The 26,542-nt window shown below is 34.5% G+C and overlaps 1 protein-coding gene across 1 annotated transcript; it reads right to left on the bottom strand.

Moving 5' to 3' along the window:
- Positions 1-5,538: 5,538 nt before the first annotated feature.
- LOC127193139 (thymosin beta-10) lies at positions 5,539-5,809 on the bottom strand. Its single transcript, XM_051150470.1, has one exon. It carries the CDS (start codon positions 5,780-5,782, stop codon positions 5,648-5,650), a length of 135 nt encoding a protein of 44 aa, XP_051006427.1. The 5' UTR covers positions 5,783-5,809; the 3' UTR covers positions 5,539-5,647.
- Positions 5,810-26,542: the final 20,733 nt, after the last annotated feature.

The following is a 26,542-nucleotide window of genomic DNA, read 5'->3' as shown; positions in this document are numbered from 1 at the left end:
TGAGACAAGTTTTAAATAACCAGGTTGCAAGCCTTTAAATAATTTTAACCCTCACAGGCCAGCCAAGCCATTGGCCATTATACATCAATGAAACCTCTGATTCTTTGACCAAATAAGAATCTTCTTTTCATTTTCTACCTAAACTTAATCTTATGGCTTCACTACAAAAGCAGGCATAAATTGTATATATCTCATCAAGAATGCCTCTTTGTATAAGGAGAAAGTACTAGCCTGCCTATCAAGTTCAAAAGAGGATCATTCCTTGTACCGCTGAAGTTGCATTTAAAAGCACAAACAGAGAGACAGAGAGAAAGAGAAATGGAAAGAAAAAGGTTGATGAATCCCATCAAGGCAAAGTATTTTCCCCCAGTGAATCATTGAATAAGAATAAAACTTTGAGAAATAATTACTATGCCTTCTTGTATAAGCCTAAGAAAAAAAATACTTTAGGAGTAGAATATATAGATTGCTTCCACAAGAAAAATCTACTGCTTTTTTAAAAGTACTGATTCAAAAATTGCTGTGATTTCAGTCCATTCTCAATTACAGTGCTATAAATTGATGCCCAGTATCATTATGCCATTTTCTTTCTTAAGGATAGTCATAGAAGCAACAATGCTGAATAGAGGAGAGTTTTCAAAATTACTATTTGCTTCAAAAGTGTATATCAAATAGTCTTGACTACAAACTTTATTTCATAGGATAAATGAAATAAAAACTACATGTGTTCAAAAACCTTCTATAAAATTGTCATATTTTTCTTAATTTCATTCATGACAATCATTTTCCTACAAGATATCAAATTTCTTGCATGTGTACATGTTTTGCCCATACATATACATGTGTATATACTTATGTGCATCAGTTTTTATGGGCACTAGGCATTTAACTTCATGTAGTCCTGTGCTTAAGGTGACCTGATATTACAACCTATTACAGTTCTTACATCTCAGTGAAGCTAAACTCCAGACCCTAGGTAGATTCTGCCTCTTGATGAAGTTTTGAATAAATACCTGAGGACCTAGCAATCCATCTACCCACTGCAGTTACTGCCATCAGGATGTACGCACAGTTTTCTTAGGAATTGCTCAAAGGCTTGAATGTCTAGACTTGGACTCTGCTATTATACAGAGACAAATGAAGAACCTGGGTCTGTGTTCCATTCTCAGGACATTAAGTCCATAAGCTTGAAGACCTGTGAAAACAAAAGTGCTGATTTGCTAGTTTGTGCATTATAACTAACATGAATGCAAATTTGAAATCATTACTATATTGGTGGCTAATATTCTTTTTTCATAATTGTCTCATATATTTTTGGAAAATAAGTATTAACATTTAAAGATTTTTACTTTGGAGAAAATGTCTATTTTCATTAACTATTTTTTCTGCTCTGGAATAATTAATGGAGTCACTGAAATATTATTGTACTTTCATTGTACTACCTGTGTTTAAAAATGGTTATTTTGTAAGAATTGTCAGAATGAAAGAATAAAACAGAATGCCTGAACATACACTTGACATGTACAACCATGTAAAACATGTAATGGAGATGCTGATCCGGAAGCTGTAAAGCTCTAGACAAAGAATTACAGAACATGAGGAATGAAAGAGGGGTATAAATGGTCTCCACCAGGGAAAAGCCACCAATTGATTATCATTACCAAGTGATCAGCTTTAATGTCCTATACATACAGGTAACATTATACATACTGAGAACATAGTTCTACATACCTTAAATTAGATAACAACAAGTAAAGAGGCCATGAACTTGACAGAAAGAGAATGGCTGCATAGGAGTGACTGGAGTGGATAAGGGGAGGAACCAGATTTTCACTGGACTGAGTACAGTGCTGGCATTGAAACTTTCAAGGTGAGAATATGTGGGTTGAGATTTTGAGTGTATCTGGTATCATCACTTGGAGACACAATCTCACAGCAAACTCTGTGATCCTCTAACCCTTAAAATATTTCAGTCTGATCCTCTTCAATGACACCTGAGCCTTAAGTGCAGAAGAGTTTCATATTTTTTTCCATTGGGACTGAATATCAAAAGCTTCACATATAATGTCTCCACAACAGACCTGCCTGAACATTAGCTGAACAAGAATGACACCAGGGAAGATGCCCATGAGGCCACAGCTTATACAAGGAAACATACAGAACTGAACAAAGCTGGGAATGGGAGAAGTGTCCTTCCTTAGAGTAGGCTGCTCAGTGCTAAATGGTCATCCCTAAAAACATACAGGCAGTCTTACATTAACAAAAAAGAGCATGTGATTAGTGACAAAAAGACTGATTCTCATTCCCACATTACAAAATGTTGATCCTGGCCTAAACTTTCTGGAATTTACTAACTTTGCCACACACATTAGTCAACAAACATGCCAATGATAACCCTTCATTGTTTCTATTGTATCACTGTCAAAACTACCATTTAGAACTCATAGATCTACCATTAATCATATAAACATAAAATCAACTAGAATATAGCCAGGCTGAGTGTTGTAAAAGTACAAAAATATTTAAAGAATGGAAGTTCATCTTGAACTGCTATATTCTGCTATACATCACCCAAATTTACTCTGCTTTCTTGAACCAGTGTCCACATGAGTGTTTTTGTTTGTATTGGCTTAGTTCTAACTTATCTCTTTCATTATTGAATCAAAATGCATTAAAATCCATTAAAAAATAAAAACTAAGACATCACTTTAAATCAATTATTTTTATGGATATAATTGTGTGTATGTGTTCTGTTTACGTATGTGCATGTCAATTTTACCAAACATTTCTATTGACTATGGAGGATTTAACTTCAAATTTAATCTAAAGTTCCCCTGGAAAATACTGGATGTAACTTTGAAAAAATTGTTTATAAGGAAAGTATAAAAATACAAAATAAAAATTGTGTATGTGAATTTGAATAAAGCCAAGTTGAGTGTGTGTGTTTGTGTATGTGTGCTTATTTGTATCAAAAGGAATTTATAGTTTAATACAGAAATATAGGAAGGGCAGTAGTAGTAAGGAACATCACATTTACAAAAGCTAATTTATTCAAATTAGTAATTGGCCAGAGGGGTAATTAACTTGAATTCATCTAGATTTGTGATATTTGTTATTAGATGATAGAATTTTGACAAAATTTATATTAGCCTATTTTATCAGTTGATTTTAATATGTCAAAATGTTTTACTAACTTATATTTTAAACACTTGGCTGCCAGAGTTGTAAATATAAGACAGAATTTCAATGCAATTATAAACAATAAGAGGAAATGCAATTTATCAGAATTAAGGGTAACGGGATGAGTGAGTTTAAGGTTAAATAGATATATTACTGGATTGAGAAATGGGTCAGATGCCACAGACAAAAATGAAGTGTTCTGACTGGGTTCCATTTTGTTTTATTCCTTTGTCACAGAGACTTGCTGTGAAAACTATCGGAAATGGAATTTCTAAAGTCTAACTCGCTCATATTAACAACAGAGATGCTGGCGAATATTGGTGTGTAGAGGGGCTTGTCCCAAGTCTGGCAAACTCAGCTAGACCTCCAGAGCCTGCAGCGTAGAAGAAGAGGGCTGACGCTGCCCTTGTGGCATGGCCTGTGTGTGGGCACCCACAAATTAACATGCACTCACACACATGCAAATACACACACGTACAATAGACATGTAAAATAATTCAGTATTAGCAACCTCGAATACCGTTAAGGACCAACAGGTCATTCATTCATGACTGGTTAGGCTGTAAAGTAATGCAGCAATTCTAATGAGTCTGCAGTTCTTATAAATTAACTGTGAACTTCAATAAGGCCCATCAAGAAAACCTTTGAGCAATGTCATAGTAAATAAAAGTATACTACTTTAAAGCCTGTAGTAATATGTTCATAGTTACCTTGAAATCTATTTTTCTTCTCCCTCCTTCCCTCCCTCCCTCCCTCCCTCCCTCCCTCCCTCCCTCCCTCCCTCCCTCTCTCTCTCTTCCCCCCTCTCTCCCTCTTTCTTTCCCTCCCCCTTCCTATCTTCCTCCTCTTTCTTTTCACTTATTAGACAATATCCCTGTGTGTAGTCCAGGCTGTCTTATAACCTGTGCTTTTCCTGGATTTGGCATTCTTAGTACTAGAATGGTAGATGTATACGACCACATGACTCTAGAGCTTTACTCATCATAGTGAACATGAAGACTCAGCTGCGATATTCTTAAGAATAGCTGACCTATATAGAAAGAACATCCAAATTATTGAATACTGCTCAGAAAATAAATGCAGTCGTATATGTAATGAGTTGAATCAATCTCCAGAAATTATGCTCTATGTGAAGTGTCATTTTCAAAAGACATTTATGCTATGTTTTCATTTCTATAACTTTTGGAAGCATGCATTTCTTTTTGAAATGTCAGTGAGTCATCCCAACAGATTAGCAAGAAGGTTGGGGAGTGCTGTAGGCAAGATCATAGAAGCACGACAAGGTATTTGCTCTGCACTTTATCTGTACTGTGGTTGTACAGATATAAATTACACATAATAACAAAGCTGTAGAAAATCTAGGTGCACACACATATACAATCATAAAAATAAATTTGACAAATATAAATTATTGGTAGAGGTTATCAAAACTATGTTCTGACTGGGATACTATTTATTTTTAATTATAAGATGTTTTTCGTTTAAAAGCCAGACCTAGTGGACAACGCTATTTGGGCAGGTTGTAGATGTGGAACTCAGAGTCCTTAAAATGGACAGGGCATGAGGTTTTATTATCACATCCCACTAGATTTTCTCTGCTTACTGACTGCTGACACATTCAGCACTTTTTTCTCTCCAGCATCATGTTCTCTATTTCACATTTTTAACTATAATTACCTATTTTCTGCTATTCTTCTTTATTTTGCACCTGTTTATATGATACCAATTACACTATATGTTTTCTATCAAGATCTACCTTTGATGTGAAATAATGTAATGTACCAGATGTCTCCTTCTCTCTATGATCTTTTCAGGGAATTTCAATCATTCTTACTGTATAGTATTTGGGGTTCCTATTTGCAAATATTTTGTTTGGCATATAGAATTAAAAATGTTCAATTATTAATAATATATCACTGTTTTCTTTTAATATTGGAATTATTTTTAGTGATCCAAAGTTTGTTATTTTTTATTATTTTTTTATTTTTTACATAACCTTTTATATTAGTACACATATAACTTAGTTATCTTTATATATATTTATATTTATAAATTATTTATAATATTACACAATAAACTACCTACAACAAGATGAAAAATGAAACAATCAGGAATTATATAAATGTTACATTCTTAGTGTATTGGCTGTTTGTATTTGGCAGCCTCGAAGACTGTTCTTTTTTCTTTTTTTTTTTTTTCTGCCACGAGGTGTGTTTTATTTTCATCAATCATACAAATAATTTTCTATAATATCCCAGGGCAAACCGGTGAAATTTGGCAGTCTGATTATAGTAAGGGGGGGTCCCGCTTCAGAGACCCGCAGGCCGGTGGCATTGGCGTGGAGTGCCTGGGTTCACAGTGCAGCTTGTGGCTTGCGTCCATCTTGCAGGTGATTCTTCCTCCGCATCACGAGGGGGGTCTTGGAGATGATGGGGTGGGGTGGGGTGGGGGAAATCCTCCTAGGCTTTTAGGAAATTTCACTTCTCTTTTCCTGTTCAATGGTCTCTTTGGTCGGCAGGGTGTTCTTCTCCTGCGTCTCGGTTTTCTTCAGCTTGGCCTTATCAAAGCTGGCGATTTCCCCCATGTCCGGTTTGTCTGCCATTTTCTTGCAATCCGTGAAGTCTCGCTCTGAGCTGGCGCTCCAGGTGCTCCCACTTGCGTTGCTGCAGCAAGAGACTCAAAGATTGTTCTTAAGAGGATATCAGTAAACATTTAATTTAATCTGACTAAAATTCATGATAACTAAATGATGTAGGAAATGAAATCATAAATATTTCTAAGAAAATGACTAGACATGTCATCTTCACAGTATTCTAGGCACAAAATAGGCCTAATATTGAACATAGATAATCAAAAATATATAGTATATTAGCATAATTTTAAATCAGCTACTTCAATTTGATATTGAACTTTCCATATAGACTGCCATGGAATTTCCTTTGAGTAATGTATTTTATATTTCACATCTTTGAGGACTATTTTATTTGTGACTCCATGTAACTAATTTATGATGATTGAAAGGAAAGATACTATTTATTACTCTACACATTAAGCCGAATAGAACTGAGAATGATAATTCAAAGAACCTAATGTTAATATTTTAACTAAATTTAAGTGGCAACATTATTTTTGTAACATTATAAGTGCAAGCGATTTAATATATGATTCTCAGAACTTAAACAATATGCATAGTATTATTCCCTGGCGGGTGAGGATTTCTTTGTGAAAAACTGAGTTTCATCAGAAATTTTGACATATGGCTCTGTGGTGAGTTTAGGATTAGTTTTATGACATTCCTGCCAACTTTTATATTCAAGATGTGAAGACCTGGGCAAAGGTCCAAAATAAAATGTAAAGTATGCCTAAATGTTTGAAAATAGTAATTCCTTTCCAAAAGCTATATACCATTTCAGAATAGAATAGTTATCTATGCCAGTCTTCCTTTGATTTGCAATTCTTGGAGTGCCATTTGAACAAAGAGTGGTAGTCATACATTCTGCCCTGTGCCAACATCACAGTGACAGAAATAAGGTAGAGTTTCAGTTTCCAGAGGAGAAAAGAAATCATGGCATTTAACTTGTCATATGACTGTACCAAGGGTCATCTGAAGATGAAGGCTAAGATACATGCTTTACTGGGAATAAAATTTGGAAATATTTATAAAGGAGGAAAAGAGAAACACATCTAATTTTTTGGGGTCATGAATGCCCTCAAGGAGATTTTGGCAAATATTTAGTATTTACCTCAGTTGATTCCATGTATCTCTGTACTTTTTAATATACCTTCTAAACATTTATACACATTCAGTTCTCCACAATCCTCTTTTGGCTAATCACAAAGTTTATCCCTTTGAACTCTGAGGCCTTTGGAAACTGTCCATAATCCTCGACAATATATAACAGGCTGAATGCCAGTTAAGCTCCCAGTGGCTACGTTACATATTTTCATGTTTATCACTTCAGCTGCTTTATCGGATCATATCAATGTCTATGAAATGTTTCACACTGAAAGTCCTCAATAAATGTTTACTCTGATCATCTGTGGCACTGATATTAATTAGAAGGGCTTTGTCAAAAGTGTTTGCTACATGTTTTGAAATGCAAAGGTGATGGTTCTATAAAATGCATCATAGAGATTAATATTTATTTCTTATTTAAAAATTTATATCGTAGCTATCACTTTAGAGCCTAGATGTTTTGAAAAATTACTCTTTTAGTATTTGAACAAAATCACTGGGAAGAAAGGGCATCCTATTTATGATTAGTTTTAGTTCCAAGCCCTGTCCAAGCTTGAATAATTTTATGGAACTTAGTATATAAGGCTGCAGAAATGACCTGGGATTTATTTCTCTTAGTAATATCATACCCATTATCGTTCTTAACTTTTTAAAGAAATAATTTCTATTCTACACTTCCCTGGAATATTTCTTCTCTTCATTTATATGATATCCATGAACTCTTTGCTTGGTCTATTATGCTGATAATTATAGTAATATTTAAGTCATACCTAGACTCCTCTTGCTTTGTTATACTACATGTTTTCAGTATTTTCAATGTGTCTTTATACTTCTTTCATGTGTATTTGTGTTCAAACGCATTTACACACTTGCACAGGAGTGCATATGCCTCTGCACTTGTGCAAGCAGAAGGATTCAAGAGGCTAGGAGAGAATTATATACCCATTTTGTACATATACATATAAGCACTCACAAACACATAAAATATAAATAAAAATTTAAAAGGGAAATAGTTTATATGACTTTAAAACATAAATTACATAATGGCATATATCTTATGATGAATAAATATATGTATTATTTTATATTCTAGTGCTTTCCATCTAGGTAGATGTAACTCAGAGAAGAAAAGGTAAACATAAAATAATTGTTTTATAATACATTGAAAACTTCTTAAATGTAGTTTATTAAAGTTAATTTTAAAAAATTTTTAAAAAAGTTAATTTTAACATGTATTTAAGGTATTTAAATTTTATGGACTATGAAATGATTTAAGTAAGATCAGCAGAGTAAGTTGGGGAACTTTCAGGAAAAGAATCTCTTTCTTCCCTCCAACCAACTTCAATGCTGTGAAAAAACTCTCAGAATTTCTTGATGTTTCTAATATATGAGGTAGTTTGACATAATATGTGTACCTCGCCTGCTGAAGCAGTGCATATAAGGAGAAATTAACTTCATCGTCACTGTTTTTAGTGATAATACCTTATTAAATTTAAACATCTAAAACTGTATTCATGAAACTCATTTGATTAATGTTAATCTGTATCTGCTAAGGAGATCTTCTAATCTTATGTGGACTTGATGATTTCTTTTCAAGTTATGTAAATTATCATATAATTTTGTGAGTTTTCTAATGATGGTTGGAGGAGCAACTACTTAGATTATATAAAGACCATGATAACATTATAGAGTACAACCTGTTAATACACAAACTCTGGTTAAAACTTAATTTAGGATTCTTAATATAATTATGTTCTAGAGATACCATCACACTGTAATCCCAAAGCTGGCCATCATCTTATCATGTAACCTTGGTTATCTTTGAATACTTACCTCAGTTACGAGTGTTAAAATCACCGACCAGAGTCACGTATGCAGCAACATTCTTATTTAAGATGCTAAAAACAGCACAGTTAAAAATTTCTGTGACAATAGAAACATTGCACCTTGCTTCACCACCTACTTGAGAAAATATTACCTGTGGCCACATATTTACAAATGTGTGAGAATTTAAGCAAAGACCAGATATTTATTCAAATATTATCTTAATATTTGATTTTATTGTCTATTCCCTTCCTTATTGAAGACAGAATTTCATCCTAACATGGTAAAATTTGTCAGACATAACTAATTTATGAATCATTTTCTTTAATAAGATTATTAACTAAGAATGCAACTCCTTCAAAGAAAATGTATTTAAAATATCAGTCACATTATATTAATTATAATTAATTTTAAATGGCTTTTTGTCATTCATTTTAATAACTAGTATTGTTGCATGAGTATATATTTATAAACATATAAATATACAATGAGTTTAAAAGAAAAAAATTTGTGATAGTACTAACTCCTGGATTCCTTGTCTCTAAACTTGCTTATCAGAAATTGGGCCATTCACAGAAAAGATAATTAAAGAAAATCGTTGCTTTCAGCTACATTACGGACTAGTGGAAGGAAGAGGTGATTTGTCATCTTGGGTAGTAAAGTGAGATAACAATTACACAGTTTATCCTTTTTTATACTTTATCTTTACTTTCCTTTACATTTACAAGTGTGTGGGTTTGTATCTACTATATGTGTCATAATCTGCTAAAGGCCAGAAAATGGCATCTAACATCCAGGTGCTTATAAACCTTCTGATATAGGCACTGAAAACCTATATAAGACCAATAAGATCTGTTAACCGTGAAGCCATATCTCCATTCATGTACATATCTTTATAAGGCTAGAAATTTTTTAATGTTTTCCTCCATAAAGAAACCATGGATTCTTGAAGTGATCAATATATTCATTCCCAATTAAATATTATAGTATGGTTATATACATTAAAACATCAAACGATATCTCATTATTATGTGTTAGTCTTATTGTTTACTGTCAGGAGAGTTCGAACATATATAACAAGAGAGAGAAAATTTTTCTTGTTCATTCTTTGTTATTTCTTTGTGTGTGCATGTTATACACATGTGTGTCGGCCTATGTGCAGGTATGTGTGCACATGTATGTTCCTGTTAGCGTGGAGGCTGGAGGTCAACTTCAGATGTGATTCTCCATCAGTATCTACCTAATTTTTTGAGACAGGTTTTCTGAGTGAATATGGTGCCCATTGACTCAGCTAGGCAGTAATCTCTTGGGCTCTCTCTGTCTCCTCTAGCTGTAAGAAGAAACCTCTGTGGCTGGTTTCAAGTGAGTGTCAAGGGTCACAGCCCAGTTCCTCATGCCATTAGGGTAAGTACCTTACTAACTGAATCACTTTCTTATCCTTGAAAATGCAAATTTAAAATTTATAAATAATATGACTTATTACTATCTTAACTTTGAGTAACTTTAAAAAGCAACATTTTCAGGTTTGAAAAACAAATTGACTTGTATTACCTTTTTTTTTTTTCTGAAAATAAATGTGGTTAAGTTAAACATTTGGAATTTTTACACGATGTGACACTTTATCATCATGATATATTTGTCATACACAATTATGTAATCAATTCACATGATGACATGAATGATCGGTGCTAAGATTGATGTTTAAAATCATTGAGGAATTAAGCCAGTGATTCTAAAGACTGCAACATGAACCTTTTGCAATTTGTCTAAACCAGTGTCTAATTTTATTTTTAATTGTAATTCATAGTCTACAAAATGTAGTAGGAATCAAACTACATTCACATTAATTGACATGTCAGTAAAGTTACTGTTTTTGTAGTGTACTAAATAAGTGGTCCACATTCAGGACGTGCACTAGAGGTGGCAACACTGTACCTCCTAATGCAGGATTCTAATCCATTTGTATTGTATATACACGTTTTGAAACTTTACTTCTGCTGAATGCCATGACTTGATATTCTGTTCAGTTACAAACTGTCTGAACTTAAACAGAAAAAAAAAAAAAAAAGGACAGCAGTCAAAACATCATAACTTTAAAGGATTCTAATTGAACAGTGATAACAGCCTGAAGCCTCTACCAAATTATCAAGTTTGTCAGCCACGCTGTCAATAATCTCATTGTGCTTTTTTTTTTTTTTCCAGTTTCTGTACTTGAGAACAAAAGACTCTTCTCTGTGTTGCAGTGAATCAGGGATTATATTCTGTAAGAACCACTAGAGGTGATGGAGGCCTAAGTGGTCTCCTGCTGCTGGTCATGGACCGTAAAGCAGCTGAGAATACTAATGGTAGCAAGGCAGGAAAAAAAATTTTTTTTTGCACCTTTAAAACCATACTAGCTTCTATTGATGTACACAGGGATTAGATGGATTTCTACAAGCAGGACACAAAACTTAGTCTAAATTGTTTACCCTTATAGATTTCATCCGAAACACAGGATGGAATGTGGCTGAACCGGTGCTGATACTGGAACATGACTTTGACGCATACAATTAAACTAGCACATGGCTTCTTTTCTCACTATGTCTTTTCACTTTGTTAGTTACCATCCCCACTGAATACACTGAAAGGACAGTGAAATTTTAAAGGAGAAAAATGATGCGGGGTGAAGACCTACTGGTTCAAATCAGGGATGAAGGGAGAATATAACAGTTTGTGCTATGGAAGCAACATTTAGACCCCTCACATAACAGTTGATTTTCACACCATCTTCTCTCCATGCGTACGTGTCTGGGATATACAATAACTTGAAGTGACTGTCTCTCCTACAGAGAAAATCTTTTTTTAAGATTTCCTTCTCTGCAGAGCCTTCCTCTCCTGAATTCACAAAACATCCTCTTATGTTCCAGACTCAGCATTAATTTCTCCTGCTCTCTGTTACCGCACAATAATATATGTTTTTGCCTAGAAATAGCACTTTTGGAGTGAATCATTGTAAAGGTAAATAATGTGAAATGTTGGCTTGCAGACTTTCTTGAATCAATTGCTGTTTCATGGCCCAATTAAAAACTGCTACTTCCATCATCAGAATAAAAAGAGCGGCATGTCCAGAGACTGAGCACTGTGGCACTAAAGACGTGCATGGTCTACACTCTAAGACAAGAGCATTAACCTCTTGACCCATTTGACTGGTTCAACTTGGAATCAGCTGAAGCACATCGTGCCTGCCAGGCATATAGCACATATCAGCGTTTCAACTTGACACATCTGGAAAGGAGGAAATTCTGCTGAGGGATTGCCGACATCAGATTGACCTAGGAGCATGTACATGAGGCTATATTCATACCTGCTAATTGATGGAAGAGGGCTCAGCCCACTGCAGGCAGTACACCCCTCGGCAGATGGACCTGGATTAAATAAGAAAGGTAGGTAAGCAAGTCAAAGGGAGAAAACAAGGAAGTAGTGGTCCTCTGGAGCTTATGCCGCAGGTCCCAGAAGGAATGAATCTTAGCCTCACCTTCATCAGCCTGCCTGTGGCTGCCTGCCCGCCTGCCTGTCTATCTGTCTTTAGGGCGGATGTCTAACTGCTTCTGTATGAATATATATAGATATATCGGTATTTGTTAGGGTGCCAACTGATGGTGTCTCCTTATCAGCCTCTGTTCCAGTGAGTGTTAAAATTAATTTTATAAAATTGTGCTTGTTTCTCAGTTTCTCTCTTAACCTGGCTAACACACAAATAATTGAGACTCTTTTATTTTTGTTTAATGATAAGTTTCACAACACAATAACTGAGCAATTATTGCTCTAGTCTTAATCCTCTAAGCTAATTTGGCTTCTTCCCAACTTTGTAGATTTTTCTGTTCAAGCTCTTCTCTCTCTCTCTCTCTCTCTCTCTCTATATATATATATATATATATATATATAGAGACTACACATATATATATTCCTCATCACTGCTGTTATTCTTATCCAATTTCATTTGTGTTTGATCCTGCTAAGTGATGTCAGTTTTTGATAAACAAAATGATAGATGAGATTCTAAAGCCTGGGTTGTTTCTCAATTAATCCTGAATCACCACTCTCATGTATGATGACAGTTGGGAATGGATGCCTGCAGTTTCTCTCCTTTGCCTCTGAAAACCACAAAGAATATAGTCCTTACACAGAAATCTCAGAGACAGAGGACTATCAACACAAAACTCACTTTAATGCTTGCAGTGAAAATGATTTTACTTTACCCTAATTGGAAAAATATTACCAACAGTAATAACAGTTAACATCATATGTCATTCATTTGCACAGTACTATTTTTCTGAAAGATTTTTATATTTATTTTTACCACAACTCCATAGTATTAATACATTTGCAAATAACCTTGGCCACTGTATTATATGATAAAATTTTTTGTTGAGTTAATGTACAGAGGCAAATTTCAGCATGAATATCTTATCTTAAGATTTCATTGCAGCATTTTATTACATTTCATAATATATAAATAGAGTAGAATATTCATATACTACTTAATGAAAAGGTGAATATAGCAATAGAGACTACAGTTTTCTGAATCCATCTTCAAGAGTTCATTAGTCTGCCTATGTGTTCGTGCCAAAGCACTCCAACCTTTAATTAAAACTAGCAATCCCCAGCATCCATTTGGTACCAAAAGCTGCCAATATTGCCACTCTTTGATATCTGTGCCAAAAGGTATCAATGACTGGGGGTTTGGACATGTGGCCTCTGGAATTACCATAAACTATTCATAGATCTCCCATTGTGTTCAATGGCAGAGCTTAAATCCTACTGAGGAAAGTGTACTTCTTCCTGCTAGGAAGGACTCATAAAAAATCCTGACCATTCAGTCTTTATTAACATTGAATCTGTAATAGAAAAATAGTCTACTAAGGCTTATAGAGGAAGCAGATACTGAAGAAGCTATGTATGAAACAAACAGTTTCATTGGATTTCTTTTTTTTTCTCAAGGTTATAAAAAGGTATTTTATTCTTTTTTAAACACATTTCTATTGAAAAATAAAATAATTCATATTACATCTCATTTGCTATCCCATCCCCTGCATCCTCCCATTCCTCCATAAATTTCTTTTATATAAAGAATTCTGTGGTTTTACTAGTAATACAGTAACAGTTTATCTATTTAAATTTTCTGCAGAATAACACATATCTTTACATAAATAATAACAGATAATATATTTGTTACTATATAATTTTATATTTTTTAAAAAATACAGTTGGGCTTTTTTATATTTACAGTTGATTTAATGTATTAATTGAGGTAATGTTTAACAGTTTCCCAGATGAGGACAAAAAAAAATGTAGTTTTACAGCCTTCTTACAGCTATGCAAATACAGAGGAAAGTGAAAAACTAAATCTTCATTCACAGATTTATGTTGTAAAAACATTTTGAAATGCATGTTATGTGGGTGTTTTTACTCTTGGCTTGAGACAAATGCCTATTGATAGAATAATGTAGTAAATGAAAAAATAAAGCCAAAATATTTTTAAAATGTAAGAACCAGGAATACATAAGAATAAGTTAGAAGAACAATAGACATTGCTTATTCTTTTTTGAACCACACTCCCATAAATTATTCTTATCCCCACTTTGCCACACACTCAGGAAAACCTGATTCATTTAAACAAAGCTATGAAAATGGCTATTATTAGTATACCTTTAATGAAGTCATTAATATATTGATTACCGTGTGTGTGTGTGTGTGTGTGTGTGTGTGTGTGTGTGTATACTCCTGCAGTTGTGAGCATAATTAGTTGTGGATACATATGGTACAGCATGTATGTGGAGATCAGAAGGAAATCTCAAGTTCCCAGTTGTCTTCCACCTTTGTTTTAAACAGAGATTCTTTAATTCTTCGTTTCTTTCTTTAATCACATTATAACCTAATTCTAGCCCCCTTCCTCATCTCCTCCTAGTCTCACCCTCATGCCCAACCTCTCCCCAAGCCACACATCCTTCCCAGAGAAGGTGTGACCCTCAAGGAGTACCAACCCAGCCGGACATCTCAAGTCATAGCAAGACTAAACATATCCTCTCTCACTGTGGCCTCACAATGCAACCCAGCTAAAGGAAATATTTCTTTCTCAACGCAAGCAACAGAGTCAGAAACAACCACTACTCCCATTTTTCAGGAACTCATATGTTGACCAAGATTTTCATCTGCTACGAATATGTAGGGGTGTTCTAGGTTTAGCCCATGTATGCTCTTTGGTGGTTCAGTCTCTCTGAGTCCCCATGAGCCCAGATTAGTTTATTATGTAGGTCTTCTTATGGTGTCCTTGACCCCTTGAGTTTCCACTTTCCTTCCTCCCACTCTTCCACTAAACTTCTCAATTTCAGCCTATTGTTTGGCTGTAGTGCTTTGCATCTGTTTCCATCAGCTGCTGGATGAAGCCTCTCCGAAGACAGTTATATTAGGCTCCTATCTGCAAGCATATCAAAGGATCATTAGTAGTGGCAGAGGTTGTCTCTCTCCCATCAGGTGGGTCTCAATGGGATTGTCATTGGCTTACCATTCCCTTAATTTCTACTCTATCTTTATCTCTACACATCTTATAGACAAAACAAAAAGTTTTATAGATTTGTTTGTATGTTTGTTTGTTTTTTGAGACATGTTTCTTTCTGTGATAGACCTGACTAACCTAGACTCACTTTGTAGACTAGTCTGGCTTCAGACTCACAGTGACACCTGCCTCTGCCTCCTGAGTTCTGGGATTAAACACATGTGCCACCACACCAAGCTTATGGCAAAACAAATATTGAGTCATAGGTTTTATAGGTGGTTTGATGTCCTCTCCCTCCAATGGAAGCCCTACCTGGCTACAGGATGTGGTGACTTCAGAGTCCTTAATCCCATGCCACTAGGACACTTGGCTGATGTCAACTCATAGACTCCTAGGAGCCTCCCTGCCTCAGAAATCACCCCACATCAATTTCCATTCTCTTTCCTGGTCCTGCTCCAATCCAGTGTCCGCCTGCTCTTCCCACAGCTGATCCCCACCCGTTACTCTCATCACACCCTCCCTCACCATTTTCCTCCCTCCATCTACTTCAGATGTCTATTTTACTTCCTCATCTTTTCTTGGGTCTCATTGGCTTCTTTGGGTCTGTGGATTGTAGCATGATTATTCTGTACTTTATGGCTAATATCCATTTATAAGTGAGTGCATATGATGCATGTCTTTCTGGGTCTGAGTTACCTCACTCAGGATGATTTTTTTTTTCTAGTTCTACCCATTTGGCTGCAAAGTGCATGATGTCTTTGTTTTTAATAGCTGAGTAGTATTCCAATGTGTAAATAAACCAACTGTTTCATGTAAGCTTTATTTATAATAGCTAGAAACTGGAAACATCCTAGATGTCCCTTAAACAGGGATTATAATTGGTCTAACATTTCACCGTATAAGCCAGGTAGTCTGATTTATGAAATTCCAGTGTTCTATCTTTTCCTGTCTTCCATCCTGCAATCATTGATATTATAAGCATTTGTCACCATACTAACATTTTCCTTGGTATCTAGGCATGTATAACAGTTGCTTAATCTTGAAAGGCAAGTGCTGTAGTACCTGAGTCATCTCCCTAGGCTATTTGTCTAAGGTGCATTCTGAATATATATATATATATATATATATATATATATATATATATATATATATATATATATACATGTATATATATATATTAAAATAAATTAAATATTCTAAAATTTTAATTTGCAATTTGTTTACTGTCCTACAACCTTCTCTTTTGTTTACCTTATAAAAACTTATGTAATGTAACTATAGGTTTTTAGGCCATGACAGATATGTGGCAACTAGAAGGCAACTTTGTGGGACTTACTTTTGCCCATCTTTATATGGTTATCAAGGTCAGGTTCCCAGCTTTGCACATCACAGACATTTCCTACTGAGCCATCTCACTGGTGCTCAAATATGATTAGTTGAAACATTACATCAGTAAAATACTGTCTTCTTTTTTATTATAAACATATTGTCATCTAAGCACGGTATAAAACAGAACATTTTGAATAATAAACTATATTTGCAAATGAAAATGAAAAAAGCAAAAAATAAATTAATAAATATATAACAAGTAGTGTAATAAGACTTTAGTAAAAAGTATTTTAAAAAGTGAAGTGTCCTAAATAAGTCACATTACATATTAAATTTTAATAGAATAAAGAAATTCTAAAGAAGATGGATTAACACAAGAAGTGGTTGGATTTGACACTTTAGTTATGGAAGCTTGGTACTGATTAATTCAGCATGAGAATAATTTTATTTATGAGTGCTATGAATTAGAATTCTTTTTCTGTCATGTTTATTCATCTTTTTATAAAATATGGGGACATCACACTATTTTTTGAGACAAATTTTCTCTGTGTAGCCTTGGCTGTCCCAAACTCACAGAGATCTGCCTGCCTCTGTCTCCCTGGGTGCTAGGATTACAGGTGTGTGTCACTGCTCCTGGATACAACAGAGATTCTTTATTGTTATTTTTTTATTAACTTTATATCATGTTCATAGCCCCCTCCCTCCTCTCTTCCCAGTCGCACCCTTCCTCTCCCCTCCTCTGTGCTCCCTCCCCTATTCCTCAAAAGGGGAGCCCTACTACCTTGGCACCCCAGTTCATCAAATCATATCAGGATTCAGTTAGTCCTCTTCTCCTGTGGCCTTGCAAGGCAGTCCCATCAGAAGAAGTGATGGAAAAGCCAGGAATGGAGTCCATGTCAGAGACTGACCCTGCCCCTCTTTTGGAAACCTCTAAGCTGTACTACCAAATCTGTAATCATAAATCAAGGAAAGATAGAGCTAAGAAATATACATATGCACATATATTTTTATATATTGTATGTATAACCACATATAATGTCATATATATTATATATAAATATATATTTATTTCTATGATTTTTCTCCCCTAAATTTCCTATCTAGGTGAAAATGAGGTGGTAGAATATTGTATATTTGAAATCTAGGATACAAAATGGCAGTAGAAATGTTTTTATTACTTCTTGGCACTTCTTGATCTGTGTCCATGTTTAAAGCATTTAAAAACTAAGTTAAACAATATAGCATATCTAGTCTACCCCTGCCATTGATGGATTGTTCTGGGTAGTAACCAACAGTGTGGCCAGTGGTCTATGATGTCTGGCATCTTTGAGGACTTACTTGATTACAACTTCAAAAGAAGTACCTCATTTACTCTCCAGAGTGTGTGCTTTCTTTGTTAGGCTCTGATGTCCAGTAGAGGTGTCACTGTTATAGGGTAACTCCAATGTAACTATTGGATGTATATGTGTAGATATATTTTTAGAAGCTTCTACAGAGGTAGCTTTCTGCATTTTTTAAATTCCATAGGATTATCTCAGCTTTTAAAGAATTAGTTTTGTTTCTTCAGGAATGGAAACTTGATACTGGCCTGTCAATAAGAATGTTCATCCCTATGAGAGGCTAATTCTCCTCCCAGAAGTCAGTAGTGACTTTTATCACTTTGTCTTGGAGTGGGACCCCATGAACTTTTCCTCCTTTCATGTTGCCATGTCTATTGATATTGACGTTGTTCGGGTTTAGCTATGCAGCTATTTTTAGAAGGAATTGCTTCTGGGTAGACTTCCTTGTATTCTGGCTCTTAAAGGCTTTCTGCCCCTTTTCCATGATGGTCACTTACACATGTGTAGGGAAGCCATAGTGGAAATAGAGCCATACAAACATTAAAAACAAGTAAATAAATAAACTCTGACTGATCAGCATGCATATATTATTGTACATATGTGCAGGAATATATATGTATTTAACAGTAATAATCAAAGAAAAAGAGTGAGGGTAGTGGGATGCTATGAGGGAGGAAAGAAAAGGGAGAAAGTGATGTAATGCTATCTTAATTCAAAATGTATTAAAATTGTTAAAGGATTAGTTTTATTATTGAAAATAAATACTATAGATGAATGGAGAAAATTTCATGTAGTCTACAAGAGGTTGGTTTTACGTTTTAATTCAAACATAAGCTGAAATTGAAGAGAAAAGAAAAGCCTTTAAACTGTAGACCAAAATAAAGCAAATATAACTAAGTTGATGTTTGATAAACCAGAGACAATATAAATTTTTATCTATGCCATATGAAACGATCGCATGATAAGTCCTGAGGACTCTGTAGCCAACAAGATTTATCAGTTATGCAGATACATTTTCTCAAGTTTCAGCAAGTTTCAGAGCTGTTCCCATGTAGAGGAATCAGCTCTACTGATAACTTGGCTTTTGATTTCTTGAAATCTTTCTTCCTGTCTCCAGCCAAGATCTTCAGGGGTTTTCTCCGGTCATATCTGATTTTTATTCATTCTTGTGTTAATACAACACAAAGCCTCTTCCTCACTATAACACATTTCCTGCCTTCAATTTTGAAGTTAAGACATGTTTAGGTAGATTTAATTTAGCAGTCCTTTTCTTATCATGTTTTGCTTTATTTTGATCTTCTTTCACACTTAATTACTTATTTAATTGTTTTACATCCTGATCCCAGCCTCTTCCCTCCTATCATTCTAGCTCCATCCCAAGCCCCTTTCTTCCAATCCCTTTTCTCCTTCCTCCCAGAGAAAGGGAGGCCCCGAACTGGTACCAATCTACCCTGGTATCTCAAGCCACCCCAGGACTAAACACATCTTTTCCCACCTGAGAGTGACAATGCAGCCCAGCCAGTGGAAAAGATAGATGCCTTTCCCTTGCTCAAACAAAGAGCAGAGAATCATCTTTAGCTAAATTGTTCGCTTGTGTTTATACAAAGGTGTACATTCCACGCTTGTGTTTATACAAAGGTGTATATTACCTGTAAAAGTTTATATATTTAATATATTTACAGAACAAAAGGACCAAATACCAATGATGTTAAAGTGACCCTGTCAAGAGTCACTCTCAAGGATGCTGAGATGCTGAGATGCTGGGAGATTAGGAAATATTTATTCCAGCATATGAGCTTAAGTAATAAAAGATCTAAGAAAGTGTTTTATGGACTAAGGAGATATTTTAAAGTTGATAATTGCAAGTTGTGAAACTTAGGGAGTATAAAGCCTTGGATGGTAATAAGAAAATAATTTAATTTCTGTAAATTCATAATTTATAGAATTTTGGACTCACAAAATCAGATAATGGAATACTTTCTCCAAGGTTGCCAAATGCAATGGAACTGAATATTGTAAATGTAATTCTTTCATGATAGTTTTCACAATTGTTCTTATTGTATACAGTTTATTAGTGTTAGAGAAAAATCCATTTGTTGGACTTAGTGAGGGTGAGGAAAGACATAGAGGTGACCTATAATACATTGTATAAGATGTATATTCAATTGTTTTTTGTTTTTTTGGAAGTTTTTGTTTTGTTTGTTTGTTTGTTTTTGTTTGTGTTTTGTTAATTGCTGAACTGGCAGTGACCTAAATGCTCACAGATTCTGGCATTGTCATTGCTGTTGAGGAATCCCTTTCTCAATGTTGTGTAAAAATTATTCCAAAATTATCCTATTGATTAAGAAACTGAAGAACCTGTGACTGCGAAAAATGGAAAAAATAGTGTTAAAATGTAAACTGATGATAAATAGAAAAGTCATTATTTAATTTCAAAAGGTCAAACTCACTATTAAGAAGAATTAACAGTTTTAAATATATTAAAATACTGTTAAGAATACTTAATAGTTTTAAATAAATGAAATTATAACTATATTTGTAATAAGTATTAGAATTCTGAAATACATACAGTGAATATAAAGAGACAAGAAAAGACATGTAAAGAACAATAAAATATTCAGGGACTTTAGTGTCCCATATTTAGAACTAGATAGTTCAAATCAACAGAAAATATAACAGGGAAGACTACTAATATTACAGTGTTGAGTAAACAATCATAAAATACTAATGCGGATATTTCCACAACTGCATCAAAATATACATTATTCACTAGCATATAAAACACATGCACCGGGTTAGAGTATATACTAGGCTGTAAAACAAATCTTTGAAACTTAAGAAAACAGAATTTATGCTTGTGTTACTTCAGATGAAAGTTGGATGAACCTGGTAACCAATAAAAAAAAAGAGAAAGCTGAAAAACTACTACTGTATAGGAAAAAACCAATAGGTCAATGAAGAAAATTTTTTCTTACACAATTTCTACATGGTTCCTTTATTTTCTTCAGGTTTTTTTTTTTATTAATTGTCTCATAGTTACATTTCTAATAATGGTTTGTGTTATTGCTAATACAAAATGTTCTTCACATCAAAATCCCATATATTCAGATGTCTCTTAAAATACCACATAGACGTTTGGAAGATATAGTTAGTTCTGTTATTATTAATAAGGCTATAAGAAAAACAAAAATGTATTCACTGTCTGAAAATTTACCAGAGTGATATTTTTAATATATTTTATTAATTTATTCATATTACATCTCAGTTGTTAACCCATCCCTTGTATCCATCCATTCCTCCCTCCCTCCCATTTTCCCCTTACTCCCGTCCTCTATGACTATGACTGAGGGGGACTTCCTCCCCCTATATATGCTCATAGGGTATCATGATCATCTGCTTAGATGCAGAGAAAGCATTTGATAAAATCCAACACCCATTCATGTTTAAAGTTTTGGAGAGATTGGGGATACAAGGCACTTTCCTCAACATTGAAGCCTATATACAGCAAGCCAATAGCCAAAATCAAATTAAATAATGAGCTACTCAAAGAAATAACTCTACAATTGGGAACAAGGCAAGGCTGCCCACTCTCTCCATATCTCTTCAATATAGTATTCAAAGTTCTAGCCCGAGCAATAAAACAACAAAAGGAGATCAAGGGGATCCAAATGGGAAAGGAGGAAGTCAAATTATCCCTATTTGCACATGATATGATAGTATATATAAGTGACCCCCAAAATTCCACCAGAGAACTCCTATCACTGATAAACACCTTCAGCAAATTGGCTGGATACAAAATTAACTCAAAAAAGTCAGTAGCCTTCCTATATACAAATGACAGTCATGCAGAGGAAGAAATTAAGAAAACTACACTCTTCATGATAGCCACAAGCAATATAAAATATTTAGTAATTACTCTAACCAAGCAAGTAAAGACTTGTTTGAAAAAAAATTTAAAACTCTGTAGGAAGAAATTTTATAAATGAATATAATTAGAGCTACATGGAAATTGAAAAAACATAAAAACATAAATGATATAGTAAAGGGTTTAAATTGGAAAGGCCTTGACAATAAATAAATTAATAAGAAAACAGTCAACATAGATTTTTGTCTAAAGAAACTAGACAATATTTTATTATTATTAAAAATGACCTTAGAATGACTAGAAAGCAACAGAAATCAAAAAAAAATAGAACAGAACTGAGTAATATTAAGAAAGCAACAGAAAAAGTAATGAAACTAAAGTTACCCTCTTGAAAGAATAAAATTTCAATAACTCTAGAAGGTTAATAATAGTGATTATATAAATAAATGTAATCAGTAGTAAAAGTGAATCATTACAAATATTAGCACAGGAATATAAACACATTTAAAAGAATTTTTGTAATCATATGCAAAAAAATTGGATATCTAATAACTAATTATTAAATTTATAGAAATAAGCAACCAGCCAAAAGTTAAGTAATGAAGATATAGATAGATTGAAATGATTAATAATAAGAAATATGAACTAGTAATAAAAATACTAACATTGGATAAAAGCCTGGAATATGATAGTTTTAATGATGAGTTCTATCAAATATTTAAATAATTAATATCCATCCTGTTAAAACTCTAGTGAAAATACTGAAGTGGAGAGAACAGCTTCCAGTTTATTTTCATGATACTAGCATTACCCTTTTTGCAAAGATAGTAAGAACATTGTGTGGAAAAGACCATGGGTGACTTATCCTAATGAATGTAAATAAATAAGCTTGGAGATTAGACAAGTGGACCAGAGATTAAAATGTTCGCTGCACAGCTGTGAGTACCTGAGTTCAGCTCTCCAGCACCACTGTAAAACCTGGGCACTGTGTGATTTAATACCAGAGTCAGTGACAGGCAGATCCTGGAGGTAGCTGGACAACCAGTGCAGTTGAAATTGTAAGATCCATGTTCAGTGAGATGCTGTCTAAAAGATGGAAGGAAGGGAAGGAGGATAGAGGAAAGGAAGCAAGGAAAGAGGAGGGGAAGGTAGCAAAGACGAGCCAAGGTAAGTGAGGGATACAGGAAGGAATGAAGGGAACAAGGGGTAAAGGGAGGAGAGAGAGAGAAAGAGAGAGAGAGAGAGAGAGAGAGAGAGAGAGAGAGAGAGAGAGAAGGAGGGAGAGGGAGAGAGGGGGGGGAGGGAGAGGGAGAGAACAAAAAGAAAAATTAAGGGGAGAAAGACCAAGAAAGACAGCCCAAAATAATAAGCTTCTGGCTTCAACATACATCTATATGAAAAAGAACAAACACTCTCAAAAATAGATGTACACATGCATAAACCACCCACGCACAAAGACACACACACACACACACACACACACACACACACACACACACACACCAAAGAAATAACAAGTTAATATAACACTATAACACTTTTGTCTGAGATTTTATGCCTGGAATGTAAAGATAGCTCAATGTAGAAAATACATTAATGTTACAACAACATTTTAATAAAAGAGTTAAGAATAAAAACAATAGGCATGTCAGTTAAATAAAATAAAATTAAATACCTCTTGATCTCTCTACAATATTTATATAATATCTCATATAATATTAGATATAGATAACATATGCTTTCATATATATAATCTGATTTGCAAAGCATAAGATTTTATGCCATTAAACTTTTTTTTTCTTTATGCAGTTTTACATGGAGCTGGGGACTCAGGACCTGCTCCACACTCTGTTTCACAAGGCAAGGCCTGTGAGTTTTGAGGGCTGCCAGAAGTACTTACTGCAGTCTGAGCACCTGAAGCCTTCTGGACAATCCAGGCTCCAGGGGCTTGGTTAGTGTTGGAGAGTAGATGGGGGAAACGGCAATCCACACCCAGAAAGACAACAGGAGTCCTTTACTAGCAAGCCATTACTTAGTTTAACTGGGAGATCAAGGGGCAGCACCCAGTTCCTTTTAGGGTCTTGGGTAAAATATGGATTCCCAAGGACACAACCCTAGCTGTGCTGCACTTGGAAAGACAGCTATAGGTTGCTAGAATATTACAGAAATGCCACAGGTCATGCAGCAGCAGTGATTCCTAGGAAGGGACCATTAGTATCATCAGGCTTCACAGCAGTAGGAAAGAACTAAGACATTGTGCCTCTTAAGGGAAGATGGAAACCACCTCATCCCTAATTCCTTGACCTTGCTTTCCAAAAGAGTGCTGCAAGAAGTTCAGGTAGGCACAATACACAGACCTTGGAGGACTTCAGTGCCATTACTGAAACTGAGAGACTTGCTGGAGTGGCAGTCCATGGCATTCTTGAACAAAGTACAACCTAATAATAATAAATTATTATCAAAATCTTCATTTTGTTTATTCTCTGCAATGAATACAAAACTTCTGGGTTGTTTGGGGAAAACTGAACCCAATAAATTTGTTTATAAAAATGCTTGCTTGCCAGCCTCTGGAGCTAGACACCAAGTTCACATTTTAGATGGATCGCAATCTGTGACAGTTATCTTAAGTGGTAAAGAATTAGATTCTTACTAATAACTATTAGCCAGGATGTTTCCAAAAGTCTATTGATAGATCTCCAACACAGAGAGATTAAAAAATAAATGTCTTTACAGGAAATCAACAGTGCAGCTCCGTTTATCTCTGGGTAAATTTCTGACAAAGTTTGGCCAGTAAAAATAGGATTATCTATTGTTTTTGTCCATAGTTGAATGCTGTGATCCTAAGGGTAAATCCTACTACCTGCTAGAACAGCCAAGAGTTGAGACAATCCATATTCTCAAAAATTACAAAATGAATAGAATGTTCCTTCCAAATAAATATGATCTTCAGGATGTCCGAGAGATGAATTCAGTATTCCTGTCCAATAAATTCATTTTACCCCATGACCTTGAAATAGGTATTCTTTATTGTCAGTTAACTTATAATTTTATAGGTTGGGAAAAGTAAATACTATTATATCTTACCTACAGAATTTACACAATGGATGTTTGACAGTCTGGTTCCTTGTGTAGCATCTCATTCATTCAAGGATTCTACTCATTCTTGAACTTAAAGCCAAATATTTCTGACTGCTGTATTATCAAGTGTAGTGATTTCTCCCATACAGAATACATTTCAGGGTTCTCTACTCGGCCGAGTCAGCAACTCCAGATCTTATACTACTTTCTCCATTGCTCACGTTAGTACCACAACTTTGGCTTCCCACTGGTTTCTCTCAAGCACTGACCCTTGTCACAAGGGGTTTACATTTACTGCACATATATTGCTTCTCTTTACCAAATTATAACAAAGGATATGCATTCTACAATTCTAGACTTAGGTGATGATCATGTAGTAAGTATTTCTTTGGCCAATAAGATGACTTGGTGGGTAAAGGACTTGACACCAAGCCCTGAGGGTCTGAGATTACGCAAGAGGTGGAAGGAGAGAACTGACTCCCTTATTTCTCCTGTGATATCCACATGTGTTTTGTGGTATGTGCACACATTGTTTCAAACACACAAATGCATGAATGAATGAATGAATTAATGAATGAATGAATGAATGACTTAAGTCTTCCTGGACTGGCTATAAACCACATTCATATGTACTGCTCTTTCCATTCATTATGCAATGTACCCATTTTCCTTGACACATTACAACATTTCAGTTAAGGACAAACCACACACACGATGGCATATGCCATATAGGACAGGTGTGTAATAGACTGCATAACGAGGTTTCTGTAAATAAAGTCTGCAATGTTCCTATAATGACAAAATTGAATAATGATGCGTTTATCAGAATGATTCCCTGTCAAGAATTGACATATGACTGAATTTATAATGATTACATATACTTTTGTGATTTCTACTAAATTGCAAACTACGTGAAAATAAAAATTGGCACTTTTTGAGATTATATGTACATACAGTCTATTGCAATGCCTAAAACATAATAAAACACAATATTTATTTCCTTTAAATATTAGAATACTATATAAGAAATTGAGAGTATTTGTACAATCATTTACAAGTTTATTTTCATACTTTTTTATTTTCATCAAAATTTTATTTCCATTTTAAGGAAAGGGAAATAATAAATGAGATGTTACAAATCAGAGATAAAATTGTAGCTGTTTCCACATTAATGCACCTGAGAGTCTTGTCCTGATATATTTTATTCCTGTTATTTCATCTTGGAAGAATGAAGAGAATGAACAGAACAGAAATCAGAAAGACTGATTTCTAAGTATGTATGACAGAGTGAACATTCTTAGCTCCTTCAGCCCATACTACTTAAATACTGAAAGAACACTCAAAGTAGAATAATCTCTGATCATTCAGACACGGCACCATTGGGAAAATAAATGCACATGGATCATTCCACTTCACTCTTCATTGTGTTTGTATTGTGCGGGAGAAACCTTCCAATGATAATTTGTACTGCAAAGATAGCCATGTGGTACTTTCAATTGGTTTTATAAGAAAAAATTCACGTAGGTAAGCAGGTATCCTAACGACTTTTAATAAAATGCTTATTTGTATCATATATGTACGTATGTATGTATGTGTATGTTTATGTATATATGCATGCATGTATGTGTGTATGTATAATATAAAGAAACTGGTCA

The sequence above is a fragment of the Acomys russatus genome, chromosome 8 (genome assembly GCF_903995435.1).
Source record: "Acomys russatus chromosome 8, mAcoRus1.1, whole genome shotgun sequence".
Lineage (NCBI taxonomy): Eukaryota > Metazoa > Chordata > Mammalia > Rodentia > Muridae > Acomys > Acomys russatus.
Note: the sequence above shows the minus strand (reverse complement) of the source record. Positions and strands in the feature narration are given on the sequence as shown.